The sequence below is a fragment of the Desmodus rotundus genome, chromosome 6, assembly GCF_022682495.2.
Source record: "Desmodus rotundus isolate HL8 chromosome 6, HLdesRot8A.1, whole genome shotgun sequence".
NCBI lineage: Eukaryota > Metazoa > Chordata > Mammalia > Chiroptera > Phyllostomidae > Desmodus > Desmodus rotundus.
Window position 1 is genome coordinate 106,173,305 of NC_071392.1, and position 22,344 is coordinate 106,195,648.

Genomic DNA, 22,344 nt, shown 5'->3' on the forward strand with positions numbered 1-22,344 from the left:
ACACCCGAACGGCCAGCCTTGAGCCCACAAGAGTGTGCGTGTGTGCAGTGCGTGTCGTGTGTGTGTTGGGGGGGGGGAGATGGTGACTCCTGGATAAAATTGTCATCTCAAGAAGTGCCTGAGACCCTGCCAACAGATGCCTGCCCCAGTTTAGGGCAGATGCCCCTCCCCTCCCCCCGCTCACCTGACCACCTTCCTCCCTCTCCTCTACCACCCGCCCCCCCTGTCCCCCACTCACCTGTTCTCCCACTCCGAGTTCAAACGGCTGCTCCCTCTTTCCCTCCACCGCCCCCGGTACCTGCGCCCCAGCCGGGCAGACGATGCTTGGCTGCTTGGCGCGGCGCGGGGCGAAGAGGCCAGGACCCTGCGGGGCATGGGGGTGCAGGAGTCGGTGCGGGGGTGGGGACGTGTGTAGGCGCGTGACTGCGAGAGGCCCCGAGCCGGCCAACCCCGCCGAGGGTGAGCGGGGGAGCCCGAGTGTGCCAGCCGCGGGCGTGTGCCAGGCGCGGGCGTGCGCGCGAGGGTGTGTGCGCGGCCGAGGCGGAGCGCCCGGGCGGGCAACGGCGGCGGCGGCGGCGGCGTTAGGACTCGGGGGACACCGCCCCCCGCCCCGCACGTCCCGCCCCCGCCCAGCCTCCCGCTTCAGTTCGCGCCGCGCCTCGGCTTCTAGCGCAGCAGCGCCAGCTCCGGGAGCCCAACGCAGCCAGCCGGGCGCCCAGGGCGCTCACAGCCCGCGGCCGCGTCGGCGATGCGGGGCCGCTCCGCGCCCGCCCCAGTCCCGGCCCCGGCCCCCGCGGAAAGGGGCTGAGCCGCCCGCCGCCGCCCGGATGGCGAGCCTAGCCGTGCTCGCCCTCAGCCTGCTCCTGCGTCTGCAGCTGCCGCCGCTGCCCGGCGCCGGGGCACAGAGCGCCGCAGGTGAGTGCGCCCGCCCGGCTCCCCACTCCTCCCCGGGGCGTCCCGGCACCCGCCGCGGGACCCTCGGAGGAGAAAGTTGTGCGGGTTCGCGGGGGGCTCGGTGGCCGGAGCCCGAGTTCCTGCCCAGCCGCGGGCAGCCGCGTCCAGGAGCGCCTGGGCCAGCGTGCCGGGCCCCTCGCGTCCCGCGACCGCCTGCCTTTGGCGAAGTTCCCCTCTTTACTTTCCGGCCGCCCCACCCCCACCCCCCGGGCTAGAGTAACTTTCCGCGGTTGTTGCGAGTATTTCCACTTGCTGCCTCCCACTTGTCGGAATCCGTCACTCGAGTGTTTGGGGCGGCGAGATGAGAATCGGCAGCGACGCCCGGCGTGGAGCGTTCTCGCCGCGGCAGCTTCTCGGGCAGCGCGCGCTTTTTCTGGGCTGGACTGGTCGCCAGCCGCCGAGGCTTCCAAGGCGGCGGCTTCTCTTTTCTCCCGGGACACACAGGAAGCTGCAGGCTACCGCCAAACAGGCTGCGCCCGGTGAAGCTGGCCCTTAAGCTGGTGCCGATTGCACCTGTGGGGGTGTTTGTGTTAACGACCTCGGCAGCAAACCTCCCTGCCCGCTGCTCCTACCCGGAGCAGATGGACGCCCCTGTTAAAGGCCTTCCCCGTAGAGTGGCTTTGACCCGTGAGCATGCCTGCTCCTGAAAAGTTTGGGGGACTCATTTGGGTTTGACCATGGGGAGCAGGTGAGCAGAGGCAGCTCTCAGCGTGGGGGGGGGTCTGCCCTGGTGCGTTCCCGATGGTAAGTTAGCATGCACGGGAGACCCCCCACGATTCGGGGGGCTTACACACCCCATGCCACCGCAGGCAGCTCTCAGTCCTGAATCCTCCAAAAGAGCAGTGGAGGAAAGGAGAGGTAGGAGGAAGTGGCCGGGGTAAGCTTCCAAGTTCAAAATCACCTTGAAGTTCCTTAGCACCAATGGGCTTTGGTTTGACACATTGAGGGGAGGCGGCTGGAATCTCGGGACAGGCTGAGGGGAGGGAGCAAGTGGGACTTCGGAAAGGCCCGGTGTTGGGTTGCTGGCGACCAGCGGTGCCCGTTGTGTTATCACACCGAGAGAGAGAGAAAGGAGGAAGAAAAAGAGAAAGACAGACAGGCAGACGCAAAAGCAGCTCTGGGGGAACGTTACCTCTTTGAATAGGCTGCTTCTGAGGTTGAGGATCGCTGGGGTGACATTCCGTCGGAAATGCCACGGGGCCTCCCTTGCTCCAAACCAGAATGAGAACTGCGTGTGGGACTTAGGTGCAGGGACAGCCTGTTTCCGTGGCTGAGAAGTTAGGCGACTAGGACGCTTCTTCTGAGGTGTGTGAAGCTGAAAGATCGGATTAGCCAGGGAGAGACAGGACACCGTTCTAAAGATGGGGTTCGGTTCTGGTTTGCCTGGTATTGGGTCGGTGTTAGGGGTGCTCGGGAGGGGAGGGAAGGAGGATGCTTGTGGCAGTCCTGGGGACCCGGGCAGGATTCGTGACTTAGATTTTTCCTATCCTCCAAGTCTTTTTCCGACCTGGCGCATTTTAATAGTACTCACGATCCGGCAGCAAAAACAACAGCAAAAAAAAAAAAAAAAAAAAAAAATCCACCACGGGTCTCACGCAATCCGTTCCTGGGTAGCGTGCGGTGAAACGGTGCCGGCTCGGGGACGAGTCCACTGCTGAAAGCAGGCAGGTTACGGATGCTGCCGCCAGGTGGCGCTCGCTCACAACTGTTAAAATGCAAATCGAGTTGCTTTCATCTCAGGAATAGAACTTCTTTTCAATTTTTAAATGAGTAATGTGTTTATTCAGCAGCCTTTTGTTAAAACATTAGAGAAGTGTGAAGAGCAAGCACCTTTTCTTTGTTTGCTCTGTGGAACACAGGGGAAAGAAAAGCAATCCTGGAGTACGGTGTAGGAAGAAGGCTGCTGTGAAGTCACCATACGTGTTTTTCCGTCCCACCTGAGCCCGGCGGCTTCTGTAAACCAACTACGGCCTCTGCTTAGCACGTGACTGCGTGTGTTCCAAGGGCTTTGTAAAGGAGGGGGATTGTACTGGAGACTTGGTGGGTTGTAAGCCTCAGTCATTTGTAAAAAAGTGGGGATTTTCTGTGTATATCTCTATTCATTCTGGTCTAATGCTAGCTAGACCATGTAAATGAGATGATTTCTTTTTCCAGGTTCCTTCTGCATGGACATATGCATTTGTAGATGCAGGAATGCTGCACATGTTGACTTTTAAAACTGGACTTATAGTCTTACTTTTTTTCCTAAATGCAGAAATTGTTGGAATCCAAATCTAGCATACATATAATAATAGCTTGATTTCCTTTAACATAGTTTCTTTAAAACTTTTTGTCAAGTTTGGGTAAACAGTACATTTTAAAATTCAGTGGTGTGCTCTCTATAGTCTTTTAATATGAAAATTCCCAGTCTGGAGAGCAATTTCAAATTTGCAAGCTTACCTTCGGGACACAGTCGGGGTACATGTTTTGCTATGACATGTTGGTCATAGTGCCCAAAGGTCAGTGGTGTAAGCCTGTCATTAAAAGGCAGGGTCCTTCTTCCTTACTCTAAGATGTGCTTCATGAGTCGGGATGAGTTTTGTAAGGAACGATAGTAAAAAAGCATTGAAAATTAGCCTGTGAGGAGTGTGGTGAAACATGCTTTGGGAAGGGGGAAGAGGGAAACAGTTTGACAGGTAAGGGGGTCGTGGGTCCCGTCTACTTTTCGGGGTTGCAGCATCTACACATTGAGAGCAACAGTGGGTCCTCAAGGGGGCTGACTTGAGGTCGCAGTTGTTAGCAATGTAGCCATTTAACTCGGTCATCATTGCCAGCTGCCTCTGGGGAACTGGTAGCCGTACCATCACATTTTCCTTTCTGTCCTGGATGGCTTGATTTGTTTCCCAAGAAAAGAAACAGTTCATGGGCAAACCTGGCTTGGGTTCCGTTTCAGCAACCACTGCAAACCCATTCCTAGTGAAAGCAGACCATCTTTTTGGGTTATAACCCCCCTCGCTTTCTCCTGCACTTAATTTCTCCTTGCTTCCTACCCCCTGCACAGTTCCTTCAGGTTCCGAGCTGCCAGCTGAGAGGCGTCTGCGGCAGTAGGAGCCGTCACCTTTCAGAGCCACCGTCACGGGGCATTACAGCATTGTTCTTTTAAGCACAGGATACTCCCATGACTCTCTGACAGTGTTGCTGTGGAAACAAGAGCAATGCCATGTAGGCAGTGGGCCCTTGATAAATATTTATTGACGATGATGAAGAGAGGATAGCATCCCGTGGTAACCGTGATGAAGGTACGGGGCGTTGTAAGTCACCAGGAAGCCTGATTTAGAGAAATGAGGATGAGCTTTGGAGTCTGAAGTCCTCAGTTTGAATCCTGCCACTGCCCCTCTCTCTAGCTTTGCCAGCTTGGGCAAGTCATTTACCTTCTTGTGGGTCCCCAGCTTCTCATCTGTAAAGAGAGGAGAGTTGTAGCTGCCTCACTGGGTTCTGTGAAGGCTGGAGGTGATGTGTGCACAGTGAGTGAGAGACTGGTGTGTAGCAGGACTTTATCCTACTGGGGAGCCTTGTGCGTTGCTGGTCTTGACATTGCATCTCCGTTAGGAATGGCCAATTAGGTGGTTGGGTTTTGGTGATGGTTTCCGGTTTTTCTTCCTGTTGGAGGTCGACTCCCTGCCACCACTTTTAGAAAGAGATTTCAAGTGAAATTTCTAACCGGTGACACTAACACATGTGGCCATTCAGGGGTTTAGATAGGACATGTTTTAAGTACATTTACCTTCCTAGATGAGAACTGATGAAAAACCACACAGTTGTACATCATGACAGAAGAGTGTGTGGGCTTATCCTCTCTCCCTGCCTGCTGCCCTCTCTCACCCAGTCTTCCTCACCTCAGGGCTCTCCCCTGTTTCTGTCTCTGCCCTGGAAATCCGGTGCATGGCGCCCTGGGGCATGGGGGGGAAAGATGCCTTGTGCACTTGATAAACAAGCAAAGAATGAGCACACACATAGAGGCCTGTGACATTCCAGAAAAGAGAGAAAGGAGCTACAAGATTATTGAAAACAGAGCACGTCGGACACCTCATATGCGGGGCTGGGGGGCAACACCATGGAGATGTAGAAAGCCTTGACAGTGTTTCTGAAATCTTATAGAACGGACTCAAATTGGTTTGCAGAGGAAGAAAGCCACGGATTTTGAAAATGGAATAATGACATTCCGATGCAGCCGAAGAGACAGTGGCCATCACAGGTGTTGTGTCCAGGTGGTCTCAGGTGACCCGTCAGGGTCGTGAGATTCAGAGGTTTGGGGTGGGCTTGCGGGACCCTTTCATTTGCCTAGAAAAGGGAAAAATGGACATGATCATATCGTTTATTTATTATCTGTTTGTAAGAGTTTCAGGTACTAAAGAAGGTACAGAGGGGCGCAGGGAGGATTGGGGTCGTAGATTCTAAGAAGTCACCTGTGAAAAATGAGAATGAATGTGAATTAATTGAGAAAGGCAGAGCTGCAAAAGGGGAAGGAGCCATCGAGAAATGGGGATCGTTTGGCCTATTTGATGCCAAAGGGCAGCATCATTTTATGTGGCCCGTCCTCGGTGTCTACACAGAGGACGGGGCGCTCGGAGCCCCACCGGACCCGCCTTCCAGCCAGTGGAGAAGCGATCCAGGATGTGGTCCGTGGGGCCACGGACTCATTTCCACTTCCCGCCGGACTCTGGCTGCTGTCTGACACATGCACGCCCATGCCCACCGGTGCCTGAGTGGCATGGATATAAAGTCTTTCCAGTTTCTTGAACGCGCAGCTTAAACTTTTCATTTGATGCTGGAGGGAGTAAAAAATGGTGATGCCGTGTTGGTAAGCAGGTGGGCAGTTTCTTTAAAAAGTTAAACATACATGTGCCGTGGGATCCAGCAACTCCACTTCTAGGAGTGAGCCCAACAGAAACCGGAAACATATGTTCACACGGAGACACACGCGTGAACGCTTGCAGCAGCATTATTCATAGCAGCCGAAACCTGGAAGTAATCCAAGCGACCCTCCGCTGCTGAACCCATCCGGTGGACTAGGACTAGCAATAAAAAGAAATGAACTGTTGATACGTGCTACAACGTGGCTGAACTTCAGAAAGCATCATGCTGAGCCGAAGAAGCCAGATGCAGAATTCTACATGTTCCATGAAATATTCAGAGAAGGCAAATCTGTGGAGACAGAAAGCAGATCAGTGGTTGCCTGGAGCTGGGCAGGGGAGCGGGGATTTATAGAGAAAATATTCTGAAGTGATAGAGAGATTTGAAAACTGGAAGGTGGCGATGGTGGTGGTAACTATATAAATCCTGGCTCGCAGCCTGTGATGTGTCCTTGGTAAGTTACTTCTCCGTTCGGAACCCGCATTTCTGCAGCTGTAAAAGTGGGCACAGCAGTGCCTTGGTGCTGTAAGAGCCAGGGATAACTGCTGGAAGTTGTCCAGCTCTGTGCCTGGCCCAAAACAGGCACTCAGGCAACGGCATTACTATTACTTATCCTTTGCCAGTTTCCAAAATAGTTTGTGGCATTAGTTCTTTGAAAGGCATTATTTGCTGGTGGTGTTCTCTCTCTCTTTAGACTGTGAATTAAATCGATGCACTAACATTTCTTTCCCTTCAGCAGTTTGGCAACAATGAAAAAGTTTAAGGCTATCAAGTGTTGAAAAGGATCTGAGCAATTAGGTGTTCATTGTTGCACAGTGGATGTTGAAACAGCTTTTTTTGAGCGCTAAGTCTGGCAGTGTCTGTGAAAATTGAAGATGTGAATACCTTGTGCCTGGAGTGTTTTGGTGGGGTAGGGGTTGGTGGGGGGAGAGAATAGACCGTCCTTTTTCTTTCTCACGAAGCCAAGGATGTAGACATTGCACAGAAGAGGGGACGCTCCCCCACTGGGGAGCAGAGGCCACATGTGTCTGGCCCCTTTGTTTACCAACAGCATGAGCAGCTCCCAGAGGTGAGAAAAGAGCTCCATACCTGCGTTTTCTCGGCCTTTGTGCGGGGCTTCCATCCGCACCCTGGAAGAACACCATACTGGTAGCCCATGTCCTATTCTTAAACAGGTGTTTGCGAACCTCGGACTTTCTCGGCATCTCCAGGCTCGTCCTCACCCAGGCGAGGACACAGTGCTGTCCCCCACGCTCCCAGTGCCAGCTGCCCAGGACCCGGGACAGCCCGTTTCCTTTCAGGTCACTGCAGCTTTGCTTTACTCCCCCTTTATCCCAGTGGTTCCAAAGCCAATGCCAAGATCGCAAACCCGTTTCTCTTGGTCCTCGCGTGACGCATGGGGGCGGTTTTTATTCATCCTTACGTTTCATCCTGCATTTGACTCTGTGGAACAGAGCGTGAGTTAATGGGTTCGCGCCAGCAAGGAGAACTTCTTAAAGAGCACTTAGTGCTTGATCATCGTGAATGAGTGGCCTTGCGAGAAGGTTTGCACGTGCTTTAATTGACTGTGATTAGGGCTTATTTTTGCTGCTCAAACGGACACAGGTTGGTCCAGTTGGGTTTGTTATCATCACTTGCAGATGTCTTTGAGAGCATGCTCATTTTTCTGGGGAACAGGATCTTCAGCCTCACCTCTAGCTTTCCTCTCTCGAACATGTGGCCACTTATTTATTTTTTTTAAGAGCCCTGCTCCCTTTTTGTGGCAACATCAGAAACTGAGGCACATGGTGTAGTAGTGTTTTGTTTGAACTCTGGAGTAAAACAGAATAAAGTGGGGGCCGCTGCTGATGTCAGAGGTAGAAAGAAAGATGTTTTAGACAGCATGCATTTATGACCATGTGTCTCTTCACCTTTTTAAAATTGATTTGAGCAGAAGAACTTACTCTAATGAAGAATATTTTTGACATTGTCCTGTTATGTGCTTAAATTAGAGCATAACTTAGACACCCACATCACCATGTCTTTCTCTTTTCTTTAAGTAATTTGGAATTGACCCCTAAATGGCTGGGTTCGGATGAGTCTCATCTGCCCGTGTGTCTTGGGCACCAGCTTTCTGAAAAGAAGAGAAACAAATCCCAGTCTCCCTCCTTTAGAGGAAGACTAACTCTGTTAGTTATTTATTGCTGTGTAACAAACAAGTTATCCCCTCCCCCCCAAACTGAGTGGCTGTCTTTTCTCGCCATTTCTTTGGGTCAGGAATCTGGGTGTGGCCATAGCAGGGTTCTGGTTCTGGGTGCATCATGCAATCACAGGACACAATCAGGTGTCTGCTGGGGCTGCAGTGGCCACAGCGGGAACGGGGAAGGATCTGCATCCAGGCTCACTCCGTCGGTGGCTGTCTGGTGGCTGTCAGGAGGGTTCAGTCGCTGGCCTGGAAGCCTCAGTTCCTCAGGAGCTGTTGGCTGGAAGCTGGGTTCCCTGCCAGAGGGGCCCTCCCTCACAACAGGGTAGCTGGCTTGATCAGAGCAAGCAAGGCAACGGAGAGGGCAGGAGAGAGCGTGAGCAAGACCAAAGTCAGGCTTTTGTAACTTAGTTTTGGAAGGGACATCTCATCGTGTCTGCCGTATTTTATTTGTTGGAAGGAAGTCATAGGTCCAGCCCACACTCAAGGGGAGAAAATCACACAAGGGCTCAAATTCTGGGAGGCCGGGGGTCAGGGAGAGCCATCTCGGGAGCTGCCAGCTGGCTGCGCAGCCTCGAAGAACAGGCCAGTATAGGCAGCCTCAGATCTGGGAGAAAAGTGCAAGTGTCGCTTTTAAAGTGGGTCCAAGTCTTTTAATTCTTTTTATTATTTTGGGCATGAATGTTAACTTGGCGTCAAGCTTTTACTCTTGAAAGGCCTTTGAAAAGAGAGACTTACTACCTCAGCATTCACTTAGTTCAAATCTTAAAAAAAGTTAATTAGGAATGTCAGAAAGTAAAAATGAGTTACTATGAAGATCCATCAGAAAACTTTTCAAACTTTACCGTCAAAGTTGAAGTACTATGGTGTTTTTATAAGACTGTAAATCTTTCACACTAGTACATAGGTTCCACAAAAACCAACTCATAAAAAACGCCAAATAGATTAAGGGTACAGTATAATTTAGCTGAGATTTAATATTTTTACTACATTTGGACTTCCCAGGCCTAAAAATTAGTACTTATTTTAGCCCTTTTTGACGCATTTCCAGAGGGGTTTTGTCGTGTAAAGCTAACACTGAGGACTCAGGAAGTCACGGTGGTGGAAAGTTGTAATGTAAACATACAAACTGTCACAGGGATCGAACTCTGCACTTGTGGTGTCGCTGCTGTTACACCAGTATGGTCATTACAGAAGACACTCGTCACCGCTTTCCTTCAGGTTCCAGCCCTTGAGGTCTTCTAGTGAAGGATGGCTCTGCTGGAATCCAGGTGGGCGGGGCCTTGGAGTCCCTGGTGGGGCTGCTTCAGGAATTTATTGACCTGTGCTCCAGGAGGGGTGCTGGTGGTTGTCATTCAAAGGTCCCCGTTGTGCTTGTCTTGGCATTATCTGCATTTAGGCCGGAGGGTCACCAATTTATGATGGCGCCAACCCCAGGTCCTTCCGAAGGCATTTCCACAAGGTGACCTTGGGGAAGGGAGAATCTTGAGTGGTCCCTCCCTGTGCCCCGGGGAAGTGTTTGGCCTCCACTTTCAGGGGCTTGGGTTTTTGAGCACTTTCTCATGTACCGACTGTCGTCTCAGTCCTGCTGAGCCAGTTCGTGCGAGGTTGGGAGCCAGGCACCCCTCCGGGTGTGAGGGAGGTAGTAGGGGCGTAGTCTCCCAGTGCCTGGGCCAGGGCTGCTGCGGGTGGCTGCGTGGAGCCCGCAGAGCAGCCCGTGCTGGACTGCATCAAGGACCCCATTCCACCTCAGGGTACCTGCTCGAGTTCAAAGCCATTTCCACATCCACTTCTACTTCCAGATCCTGAGCTCCGGGTGTTTTTACTGTTATTTTTTCCTTTTATTCAGTGAATCTTTGCTGAATATTGCCCACTTACTATCCCTTCACCTTTGCATTATTTTTTCACCTTTTTGTTAGGACATGCATGTATTGGGGTGGGGGGAGTGGTTTTCAGCTTAGAAACGTCGGAAACCTAGACTTTAAGGCAAGATTCTAACCTATTCCAAACTGGGGAGGGGGCGCGGGTATGGATACAGGTGGGGGCGGTGGGAGCCCCGATCAGCTATTTTCAGAAGCCGGGAGCGTTGCCAGCCTCCTCACTGTGTCCCAGCTGGCTGCAGTTCAGGATGGTCATCTCCCTCTGAAAATTGTCTGCAACAAGGAAAGGGCAGCTCTCGAACAGTTGGGTTGCATTGTCTTGAGGCCATTTAAATTTAGTTAATGGAGGAACTGTGGGACCTCCTGGGAAAAGAGGAAACTTAAGTTTTCACCTACTGCAACGCTCAGCCCTAACATGGGAGCCCCTTAGGTGAATCCAAGTACCATACCACCCTTGCTGCACACAGAAGTTTAGAAAACTTTTGTATGCTAATCCATGCAAATTTTCCATCTCAATGAAGTCTTTCAAATTGTTTTGCACAGAGGGTGGGTGTTCCAGGTAGAACATACTTTCTGGGACTTGACCCTTGGAACACCATTTTTGGTGGAGGAGTGCATTAACCTGAACAAATCCCAGAGTTCAAGGTTGCCATCGTCTGTAAAAGACGTACACATATTTTAAAACAGCACGTCCTGTTTCATTTGGGACCACTGTCCTTGTTGGCCACTTTCTAAGTGAAGGGGAATCAAGTCAGAGCCTCCTTATCTTTGTTACCTCTGCCTCTTCCCACACAGAAGACAGGGAGCACGAATTTCCGTTCACTCGTGCGCCGGAGCACATTGTTACTGGTCTGCCCGGAGAACTGGCCCCGCAGTCACAAAGCTTTTCTCAGTTCCATTCCCATTTCCTCTCACCTCCAGGCCTCAGCAGTCCGCGCTCGTCCCTGGAAAGTTGCTGACCACCTGTTCACTGGAGCTCCAGGGTCCCTTGGCACCTCCCCCACCCCAGGTTACCTTTTTATAGGGGGCTTCCCTTTGTGATCTGCAGATTTTGAGTCAAACCTCATACAGAAGACCCCAGGAATCAGACTGTGGGCTCATTGCCCTTCCCTCAGCCATTTACATTAGGGTTAGGTCCAAGTGGCTGGAGGGAGGGGAGCGGCAGACAAATCCGCCTTGGCTCTGCCCCTCCCACCAAAATTCTCCTGGATCTGGTACAGCTTAGTCATCGTTCCCTCCTTTGGCTTTCGGATCCCTGACTGCATTCTGGGCACAATGGCGAGCTCCGTGTACGCCTGCCACTATGACACCGATGGCATAGTTTCACGTGGGTGACAGATGATGTGGCATAGGCCTTGTACGTGCTCTCAAACGTCCATGAATTCCTGATGTACTTAGCTAAAGACGCAGAGGGTCACGGGAGTGAGGTGACCCCACAGAGAGGCAGCGCTGGGGTAGGTCTCGGCCTGACCTCTTTGGCTCCCGGTTCCTTAATGGTGTGCACGGTTTGCAGTGACATCTTTGGCACCAGCAGGGTGCTGCTTGAGCCCAGAGGCAGTGGGTGTTTTGCTGTGCCACTGCCCTTTCCTATCAGCATTTTGGAAGAGCTTATGCTACAAATTTGAGCATCTGTTAAGGGATATTTACAAATATTAGGCTCTTCTGGTTCACGGACCAAACTCATCATCTGCTAGACTGTCTTCTGTAGGAAGAAAAAATAAGCGTCAATTTTATGGCTGTAACAATCAGAAACGTGTTAACGGTCAGACCAGGCAGGTGTATGTTCATATAAAAAGCGGAGTGGGAGGCCGCCCTCCTCGGAAGAGGTGCGGGCAGAAGTGGAGCTGGGGTGGTAGATACAGGGCAATTCGCTTTAGTTGTAATATTCTGTTTCACTGGAAAAGAGGAACATACTAAGAAAATTTGTTAAAACCAGTTGATAATTCTTAATAGAGAAGAACATAGGTGTTAATTACATTTCTCTTTGTAACATATCTGCATTTAAGTGACTTCCTTAGAAAGGAGAACTCTTGGAGTTTAATATTGGGTTGGCCAAAAAGTTCACGTAGTTTTCTTTCTGTACGATGGCTCTCGTAGTGCTTGGTTGTTTTTAACTTCATTAGAAACAGTTTGGTTAGATTGTATTGTGACAGCTGTCATATCAGCGTGCATTAAAAAAACTTATCAAAATTGGTGAATTTTTGTGCAGCCATTTTAATTAACATTGAAGATGGAAGAAAATATGCAAGACTTTTGGGGTATTATGCTTTATTATTTCAAGAAAGGTAAAAATGCAACTGAAACACTAAAGAAGATTTTGCAATGAGTGGAGAAGGTGCTGTGAGTGATTGAAAGTGTCAATGTGGTTTGGGATGTTTCTTGGTACTACTGACATTTTGGCCAAATGATTCTTTGCTGTGGGGCTGTCCTATGCATTGGAAGATGTTTAGCAGCACCCCTGATCTCTACCCGCTAGAAGCCAATAGTGGGAGATAGCCGACCTACTGAGAATATCCAAATCAATAAAGTTATTTGTGAAAATGAAAAACGTGTCTTTTATTTTGTGGAAAAAACTAAATGGACTTTTTGACCAACCCACTATTTGCTAGTAACGTGCAAATGATCGAGATTTTAAACATATGTACTGTTTTCATCCATCATTCTTTTGAAACAAATTAGGTCTTATTTTCTACATGGAAAACCTTCTTTCAAAGACTGGAACAATGATTTCTACAGGGACCTTTAAGACATCTGCATCTGGTTAGAAGGAGAGAGAGAATCGTGTCTCAGGTGCAGGGAGATGTTTTTGCCTGGGCGGTTGGGGTCCTGAGGAAGGGGCCTTATTAGCCACTGTCCGCCCCCTTGCCGCACTCCCCCTTCCTGGGGCCTCCATGGAGAAATCGCAGAGATTCCTGCATGGGACAGCCTTTGGCCTTGGGTGTTCTCGAGGCCCCAGAAAGGCACATCTGGTGCAGGGGGATAATGTCGCACCATCTTTGCAATGTTTAGAGATACTCTGAACCTTAGCAAAGTTTTCCCACCTGTGAAGTGACTTCTGTGCCACTTAAGGGCTGGAGTCCTAATCTCTGACTTTCAGATTTGATTTTTTCCCCCCTGGAAATCAAAACATTGGAGATGTTCGATAGAGATTAAGTATATTAAAAACCTGCCCTTTCCTGTCTGATCAGTCTTGTTGTTTGACACCCTCTGTAGTTTGATTGTTCCCAGGGAATGAGTTGTGCAGTCCCAGGCCTGGGAGATGGAACACACAGAGTCTGTTTCCAGGGTTTCGCCCGCCCCCCAGTGACCCCGGTTTACCTGTCGTGTTGGAGCACGAAGCAGGGGTTCTGCTCTCCTGGGATGAAGATTTCGTGACCTGGAAGAGTACACGGAGCGGGGGGAGCATCCGGCTCGTGTTGGAATGGAAAGCAGACAATACAAGGCGATGACAAGTCATTTGCTAAAGTGATGGATGAGAGGGGAATAATAATCGGGAACCAGCTTCAAAAGTTATGAAAAATCACAGGTGCACCTGGGTATGTCTGCAGAGCGTGAAGAATTCAGACTGAACTCCAGGGGAATAAATACGGAAAAGGCAATGACTACCAAATAGCAAACCCTAATGTTGTCGTATGCTCGAGCTTATAATGAGCCAGACATTTTTCAAAGGCTTATGGAGTCTTCGTAAGAGTCCTATTGTGTGGGTATAATTATCATAGGAAATGGGACACAGAGTGGTTAAGTAGCAAGCTCAAGGTCACACAGTTAGTGAGGGGTAGAGCCAGGACTTGAACCTGAGTGATTTGAGGCTGGAATGTGTTGTCTTAGCCACTGTTTTTTCCTGTCTCTGGTTCATGTTGTGTCAAGTGCTGTGATAAATTCACGCTCGGGAAAAATTCAGATCCTATTTAAAATTCCTGGGTGGAAAGCCTTCCTTCAGAATTTTTAATGAGAATTCCTTTGGGGGAGTTGTAAGGCTCTGGCTAATTCTCATAATCACCCCATGAAACAGGCATGACAATTTCATATATCAGATAAGAGAATTGGTTTCATGGTGGTGCAAGGTCGTGGCCACTGTCACACTTGTGTTTGTCTCATTTCAGAGTCCAAGTTCATAACCAGCACATGATGTTGAATGTCAGAAGATTTTTATGGCCGTGAGAGGTATGGGGGAGAGGGACTATCTTCCCGAGAAAATGTCCCATTTCCCTTCCAACTAACTCTTAATCGTCCTAGTCTTACAAGAGGACAGTTCTGAGGGGAGGACCTTCACTTGTCCTGGAACAAAAGTGAGACCCTAGATGTGGCTGCTGCTGGTTCCACCTTGGGGGCCCAGTAGCCGGAGGTGCCACACCTCCAGGAACTCAGATGGGGCGACGGTTTCCTCTGAGACCACGGTCTTTAGACCTCTGGATCTGCAGCAAACAAAACATTTCAGGAAACCACTTTTGGGTTGGACACAGTTAACTGAGTTCATTTAACCCACACGATAGCCACCCTGTGTATTTAGAAGAGGTGATTGATTATCTTTCCAGTTTTACAAAGGAGAGGCTGAAGTCTAAGCCGTCAGGTAGGACTGCCCTTGAATTTGTAGGATGGCTCAGGTGTTGATCGTCACAGATTTTGCTGTAAGAATCTTTGATTCGGAAATATAGGGGCTTGCGTAATTTTATCTCTCATTTTCCAAAGGCACCAAAATGCCTGCCATCGACTTTTTCATTGGGCGCCTGCAATAAAGAAGGTGTTGTGTAAACACGCTCTCAAATTCTGCTCTTGTGACTGCAGTTTCTGAGCTTGGTTCCTACTGTGGCCTTTGCTGGTTCTTGGCTGTTTTTCTTGTGGAATCAGGTCAGGGGCAGGGAGACCCATCTGCTCTGTCATGAAGGAAACCATAGTGGTTAAAAGCCTGATCTCAGGCTGTGGGGGGTCAAGCCAGTGCTGTGATATTTACAAGCTGTATGACCTCGAACAAGTTATTTGAGCCCTCTGAGTCTCAGTTTTATCATCTGTGAAATGAGGCTAATAGGAATGATTTGCTTGTAGGGTGGTTGTGAGAAACCAGTGAAGTGATGTGTGTGAAATGCTCAGCGTGGGGCCAGGCTCGGGGAAAGTGCTCATCAGTAAATGCTCGCCATTCTCGATGGTGGTGCTCTTGCCGGAACAGGGTTGCCCGAGCTCGGTGGGGCAAAGCGCACATGGCTGGGGTGACCGGTTGTCCTGGTATGTCCAGCATGTGGGATCGTCAGTGCTAAAACCAGGACTGTCCCAGGCAAACGAGGATGGATTGGTCACTCTAATGCCCACCAGTTCTCTCAGATCATCCGATTGCATGTGCTGTGCAGGCTCCTGCAAGTTGCGTATATAATTCATATTCATGTAGCAGAAACAAGCTGATCTGATATTTGATTTGCATTTCATAGATGTCACTGTTAGAAGAAATAGACTATCTTTTGTCAATTTCTGAAAATATCACCACTAGAGGAGCTGTCTGGGGCCTGGCGGTGGTGCCTCTCTCTGGATCCTGACGGAAAACAGGATGCGACTGCAGCATGTCAAGAGATTTTAACAAGGGAGTGTTCATGGGGTGGGCTTGAGTTTAAGGGAGCTCTCCTGGGACGCTGAGACAGCTAGTGACGAGGGACCGCGAAAGGCCATTAGGGCACTTTAATTTGCAAAGGGGTGCGGGGGGTGTGTTCATGGAGCCCTTCTCTGCACTGCTCCGAGTTCCGGGAGGCATGACTCCTTTGCCTTCTGGTTGCTGACTGTGTCTAGCAGATGGGGATCCCTGGCAGGAGATTATAAAGCAGGAGGAGAGGGGCTGGGGAGTTTGTCCTCCGCTCTCTGTCTCACTGCTTTCCAGGATGGCAGCATTTCTCAATGGTGGTTGGCCTCACAATGTGGTGCCTAGACCAGGGCACCAGCCCTGCCTGGGAACTTTTTATAATTGCAAATTCGTGTGCCCACCAAAGACCTACTGAGTCATAAACTCGGGGGCGGGGCCCAGCATCCGTGCAGTGACCAGCCCTCTAGGTGATTCTGATCCATAGGAAAATTTGAGAACCGCTGGTCGGGGGAGCAAAGATACACCATTAATGTCATGTGAGGCCTTTGGCCAATCAAGTTCATGCTGTGGCTTGGAGGTTGGTTTCAATCTTAGCCCAATGCGAAGGAGCTTCTTTGCTTAGTTTATTTATAACCCTTGATTCTCTTAAATAGTTTTTAAATTTATTTTTTTAAAAGATTTTATTTATTTATTTTTAGAGAGGGGGAAGGGAGAAAGAGAGGGGGAGAAACATTGATGGGCAAGAGATACGTCCATTGGCCGCTTCTCCCACGTCCCCAACCGGGAACCTGGCTGGTACCCCAGGCACGTGCCCTGACCGGGAAGGCAATTGAACAGGCAGCTTTATGGCTTGCAGGCTACCCGCACCATCCAGAGCTAAACTTATTTATGTGTTTATTTTCTGACTCTTCTAGTAGAATTTAAGCACCATGGCGGCCAGGACTTTGTGCTGTTCGCTGCGGATTTCCCTGCCCAGTACTGTTCCTACAGACAGGACTCCCTCCGTGTGGGTGAGTGCACGGATGTGAAGTGATTGCTACAGGCGCCGTCAGCAGATTTCGTCGTGATGTGAAGATTCTGTGTTCTCTTACACAGTAATGGCTGGTTTATCGTAAACCTGTCAATCTGAAATCTCAAGCCACAATTCCAGTTTTAAAGGAAAATAATAATTGATGAATTAAGGGAAAGAACACTGGAAGCGCCGTACGTGTGCACGTGTGTGTCAGGGACCATGGCACATGCAGCATGTCCCACATCATCCCATTTGATTGAAACGCAGGCTCTGCAAAATTGGGTCACTGTAAAGAAATGCAGTTTCAGTGAAGTTGTGGGACGTGCCCAAATTCGCCGCTATTCACGGGCCAAATCCAGGTTTCGGTCAGGCTGTGCTCACTTGCAGGCCAGTGTAGTTTCGGTTTCAAAGCTGTGCAAGATTCAGAAGAACCTGCTGAATTGCAAAGGTTGGTTATATCATAAAATAGTTTGCCTTGAAATACAGTGTTATTTTATCTTGGGTCACTCAACAAGTTGGAAAGAGAACAGGCATTGAAGTCCGAGAGACTTGAATTGAAACCTAGGCCCCTGTCACTTACTGGCTGTGTGTCCTTGGGGAAGTTACTGTACCTTTCTGAGCCTAGATTCCCCATCTGTCAATGGGGATAATTCTACCAGTCCGGCAGGGGGGTGGTGACCATTTTAGATGACGCATATAAAATACCTGGCAAGTGATAAATAACAGTGGTCATTTCTGAGAATGTTTTTGAGAATTGGTAATTCATGTGTGAATCGTGGTAAGTCTCAATTCAAGGGGTGGATTTTAGAATTTATTGCCCTTCAGGAGGAGAAACTGCGAACGTGACTTCAACTCACAACAGTCTCTGGAGATACTTTCATTCCCACCTGGACCGGCTGTGGGGTCAGACTGGCTGGGGTCCTTAATCATCCCGCTTACCAGCTGCATGTCTTTGTGCAAATTAGTTAATGGTTCTGAGCCTTAAACTTCTTTTTTAGAGAGTAGGGGATGATAGTGCCTGTGTCATAGATGCGTATGAGCGGCGTGTGAAGTAACACACGGGAAGCAGGGAATACATGGTGTGGAAATCGCCATCACCGTTCGGTGGGAATTTCCTCTGCGTATCAGACGCGTCCGCGGTCTTCATTGCTGTTGAATATTACATGCGCAGATTCACGCCTGTGCGTGCCGTTGGGTGCGGAGTGAGGTCCTGTGTGAGACAGTAAGTGGTACTCCGTGCGTCAGACTTTGTGTAAAAGCTCCTTTCTCCTCCCATGTCTTACTGTTTAAAAAGCCTGCCTTCTAGGGTGCTGGGAAGAACCTGGAAAGAAGCTAAAGAGTCCTGGGCTACCAACCAGATGCGAAACCCACGCAAAGCTCTTGTCCGTTGTCCAAGGGAGAGCCCTCAGCCTCTCTAACAGTGGCTGTAGCTTTTACTTCACGTACAGATCTCTACAAATGGGCTTGTGTTGGGTTTCCAAGCCCAGAGGGTGGAGGAGGAAGGAGAAGACTGGCTGCCCTGGGGAGGCTTGCTTGCGGGGTGGGAAAAACTGGAGCGATGCTCTGGTTGTGCGAGAAGAGGATTCCGAGGGGCAGCAGTTGCGAGCCCAGTAAACTCAGTAGCCAGAGCTGCTGGGCGCAAGGACAGGGACCGCTATTCTCCTCCACGGCCCCAGAGGCCGCACCTATTGCCTTGCCGAAGATGCAGCGGCCGTCATGACGTGTGATTTTTTTTCAGGAGGAGAAAAATGGGTTTGGGTTCTGAATACTATCTGATCTTTTAATGGATAACCTGAGTTATATATTAAAAAAAGCTAAATTATTTTCTTTAATCCCAATGATTCTATTTTTATAATGTTTTACACAGTATTTTCAGGCATATCCTTGCATTTTAATCCTTGCTTTTAATAAAGGCCACCTCCCATTTGCAGATAGGAGGCTGAATCTTAGATGCATTAAGGGACCAACCCAAGGACATACGGGTACTGACACCTGCGTTTTAGAGTTTGCACCTGGGGTGTGCACCATGGCCCCATCCTATCACATAAGAGGGAAGGGAAGTTTGTGGAACATTTCTAAACCCTTTGTAGACACAGCCCTTCACGTGAGCTGTGCTGTTTAGCATGCCGCCTTCAGCCCCATGGACCCGGGATTTAAGTATTTGGAGTAGAACGTTGAATTAAAGAGCGTGCCTTAGCTATTTGGAAAGCTCTGTCATCACGAAGGCAAGTTTTCTTGGGCACAGCTTGAATGAAGGCATGGTGGAGGAGGACAAGCAGGCGGGAGTAAATGTGTAAGGAAGAGTCCCGGTAAAAAGGAGGAGAGGGCAGAGGGCACAGACTGGCATGCAGGGGACGGTCGTGGGACAGGACAGATGGCCTTTTCTTGGAGGAGTATGCTCCTTCTCTCCTTTCTGTGACTCCTTTGATTTTGCCTCACCTAACTCTTCTGGGGGAGCAGGTTTACAGCCTCCGGCTCTTTGTTAAAAATAACTTTTATTTGCCAAGAGAAATTCATACCAGCATGGGAAAACATTGCTGTGGAATAGAGATTTGACAGCAAATGATGATAGAATAGCCACCAAAGCGTAGCCTACCTCTGACCTCCTCAGATGCCCGTCCTGTCCAGGTGGATGGGGTGGCGGTGGCTCAGAGCCACCTGACTATGTTCCTGGGGGGAGACAGGCCAGGCGGAGTGCTGGCAGCCCCTCCTGCTGCATGCAGAGATGCCATGCCACGGTTTGAATTTCTTCTTTGTCTCCTGCGTCAAAGAGGAAGATTTGGCAAATGATGCCCCTTTGTTGGAGAAAAGGGATCAAGATGAGCTTAATAGGTGGTTCTTTGAAAGAAATCAATGGCCAATCTCTTCTTTTAACTCTGTGAAAGCTTAGTATGATGCCGTTGGAGGTGTGTGGAGCGTTGACTGCAGGTGGCTTCTGGAGTAGGATGACCTGAGAAATTCAAATTGAAGTGGACCCTGTGTTAGTTAACTGCTGTTCCTTAAAAAGTCACCACAAAGTTAGCCACTTAAAAAATAACATTTACTAAACCATGTAAGCTATCGAAAACAGTTGTTGTCTTACAGTCTCTGTGGGTCAGAAATCCGGGCACAGCTGAGCTGGGTCCTCTGACTCAGGGTCCTCCTCGAGGCTGCCGCTGAGGTGTGGAGCAGGGCATCTGAAGGCTTGACCGGGGGAGGGTTGTTGCCAAGCTTACGTGGCTGTTGGCAACATTCAGTTTCTTGCCGGCTGCCAGACTGAGGGTCTCACCTCCTGTGGTTGTTGGCCAAAGGCCACTCTCAGTTCCTTGTTGCATGGGCCTTCCCAGCACTGTGGCTTGCTGCGTCTCCCCAGCAGACGAGAGAGTCAGCCAGCAAGACAGAGCGACAGTTTTACTTAATCACAGGAATGACATCATCTATATATGTATTTGTTTGTACTTTAGCACATTCTGGTTGGTTAGAAGGTAGGCAGGAGCGCTGGGAGGTGAGGATCGTTGGGGGCCAGGTCCAAGTCTGCCTGCCACAGACCCACATGTTGTAACCCACCCTTTTGTGTATTCTTCAGAGCTTTGACACGAACAGCTTTGCTTCTGTGACGATGGGAGAGATTGAGAATTACCCAAGAGGCTGGAAGAGAGGGATGGGGTGTTTCAAGGGAATTTGATTTGGTTACCCATTCACCTGCATCGACTTCACCAGAGGGCTTGCAGAGGGCTTGCAGTATGGGTTTCCTTGCACTCACACTCTAACCCTGAGAAGTGGGCAGGTGTTTCCAAGATTTGGAAACAAGCCTGAATCTTGTCCGAGCTCACAAGGGCCCAGAGCCCTTGGACTTTGAACAGAAGGCTTCTGGAATGAAGGCTTTGCTGGGGTTGACTAACATGGGGGCCTTTTTTCTCCCGGGGCCCAGGGTTAGCTGGAGCTGGGCCACTGGGCCAAGTTCAATGTCAAGAGTTCAAGCACAGTCTATGAGCAGGTATGAAGGTGAGACTAGGCGCCATAGGGGATGTGGGAAGTCAGGCTGCGGAAGGGCAGCCAGAGAAACACAACAAAGCCCGTACGGGCCAAGTGTCTCGACAGGCTTTCCTTTCCTATAAGTTAGAATTTCGGGGGGAAAACTGTACTTTTCCTCATAATTTCTGCATGCCTCCCAGTGTTGAATTTGGACTTCATAAAACCATTCAGAGCCCGTGTACTCTGATACCTGCCAACCATGAGATCGGTTTTTCTTTCCGACCGCCTTTGTCTGCATTAGCTGTGATTGAATTTTTCAGTTTTCTCTTACATTATAAAGCTGAGCTGAAAATGGAAATGTGAAAATGCCAGCTCGCGTGGTAATCCGTCTGAGGCCTGTTAGGTGTACGGGCGGTGTTGACTCTCTCGCTTCCACGTGTTACTGGTCCGATGATTTCAGCTGTGAAGGGAATAAAAGGAACGAATGTGCACAGGCTTCGGGAAATGCATCCTTAAACCTCCTGTCCCAAAGGCCATGCTTGGTGAGGGAGGAAAGCAGAGAACTGTTTAAAATTATGGAGTGAGAATCAACATTAAAGACAAAAAAAAAGGCATTTCAGTGATTCGAATACAGGGAGAAATCAAGAGATTCATAGAGGTTTTGATGGGGAGCCGGTTTGCTCCCGAGTCTTTAATTGAGAAGACAGTGCTCAGCTTCCTGTTGACACATTTTTTCCAAGAAAGTGGATGATGCTCTCAGAGTCGCCACACAACTGCCCAAGTAATGTTTTAAAAACATAAATCAGACCACGCCCCTTTCCTCTTTCAGACCACTCCGCTTGCTCTTAGAATAAAGCCCCAGCCCAGACTCCTGCTTCTTGCCTTGAAGATCTAGCTCCTAATAATGTCTCTCACCCCTACCCCTTCCTGCACTCATTACCTGACTGAGTCTGGCAGAGCAGCCAGCAAACTCCATCCCGGGGGCCACATCTGCCTGCCACCCGATTGTATGTGGTCTGTGGCCTGAGACTGGCTTTTCTGTCTCTACATGGCTGGTAACAAAAGAACAGTAGTTTCTAACACGGGGAGATAGTATGAAATTCAAATCTCTGCATCCATAAAGAAGTTATTTTCGAACACAGCCTCGCCCCTTCGTTTGCGTGTTGTCTGTGGCTGCTTTCGCGCGACAAGGGTGGGGTTGGGTGAGGTTGTGTTCTGTGGTTTCTGTTCCCCGCTGTCATCTGCAGTCTAAAAATATTCAATGGAAACTTCCAGAAACAAATCGTCGCTTTGTCCCAGCACATCCACAAGGTGGGCACACCCCGCCCATCAGTCACTTAGGGGCTGTCTTCGTTTTCAGATCAACTGTCCAGTTACTGCATTGCTTTCTCAAGTAACCCTCATTTTACTTAATAATAGTCCAAGGCCATTTACTTACTTTTTGTATATTATTACAGTTGGTGTACGTTATTATTGTTAATCTCTTACTGTGCTTAATCTATAAATTGAACTCTGTCATAGGTATGTCTGTATGGGAAAAAACATGGGATAGTGCGTACAGGGGTCAGTACTGTTTGAGGCTTCAGGCATCCACTGGGGAGCTTGGAATGTACCCCCTGTGGGTAAATGGGACTATTCTAGTTGCAGTGGAAACTGTATACCCTGCGAAGGCTGAAGTGCTCACTGTTTGGCCCTTTACAGAAAAGGTTTGCTCACTCCTGATCTAGCCACATGGACCTTCTGTTCCCACCTTGACCAGTGAAACCCTGTGCACCTCAGGACCTTTGCACTTGCTGTTCTCGCTGCTAAAGATGTTGCTCCTTTTTCATCTCTGCTCTGATATCACTCCTTCTGTCCACATGAGCTCAAATATGTTGCTATGTTAGTAGTGTCAAGAACTGAAAGT

General features: G+C 49.6%; 1 protein-coding gene across 8 annotated transcripts in view; it reads left to right on the top strand.

The window, feature by feature from the left end:
* Positions 1-644: 644 nt before the first annotated feature.
* The window catches only part of PTPRT (protein tyrosine phosphatase receptor type T), a 928,354-nt gene continuing 906,654 nt past the window's right edge, over positions 645-22,344 (top strand). For 7 of the 8 annotated variants that reach the window (XM_053926537.2, XM_053926540.2, XM_053926542.2 and 4 more), the window contains exon 1: positions 668-915. In XM_053926537.2, coding sequence (XP_053782512.1) covers positions 828-915 — 88 coding nt within the window. In that variant the 5' untranslated portion in view covers positions 668-827. Of the gene's footprint in view, positions 916-22,344 lie in introns of all 8 variants that reach the window. The other variant, XM_053926541.2, reaches the window with a different exon arrangement.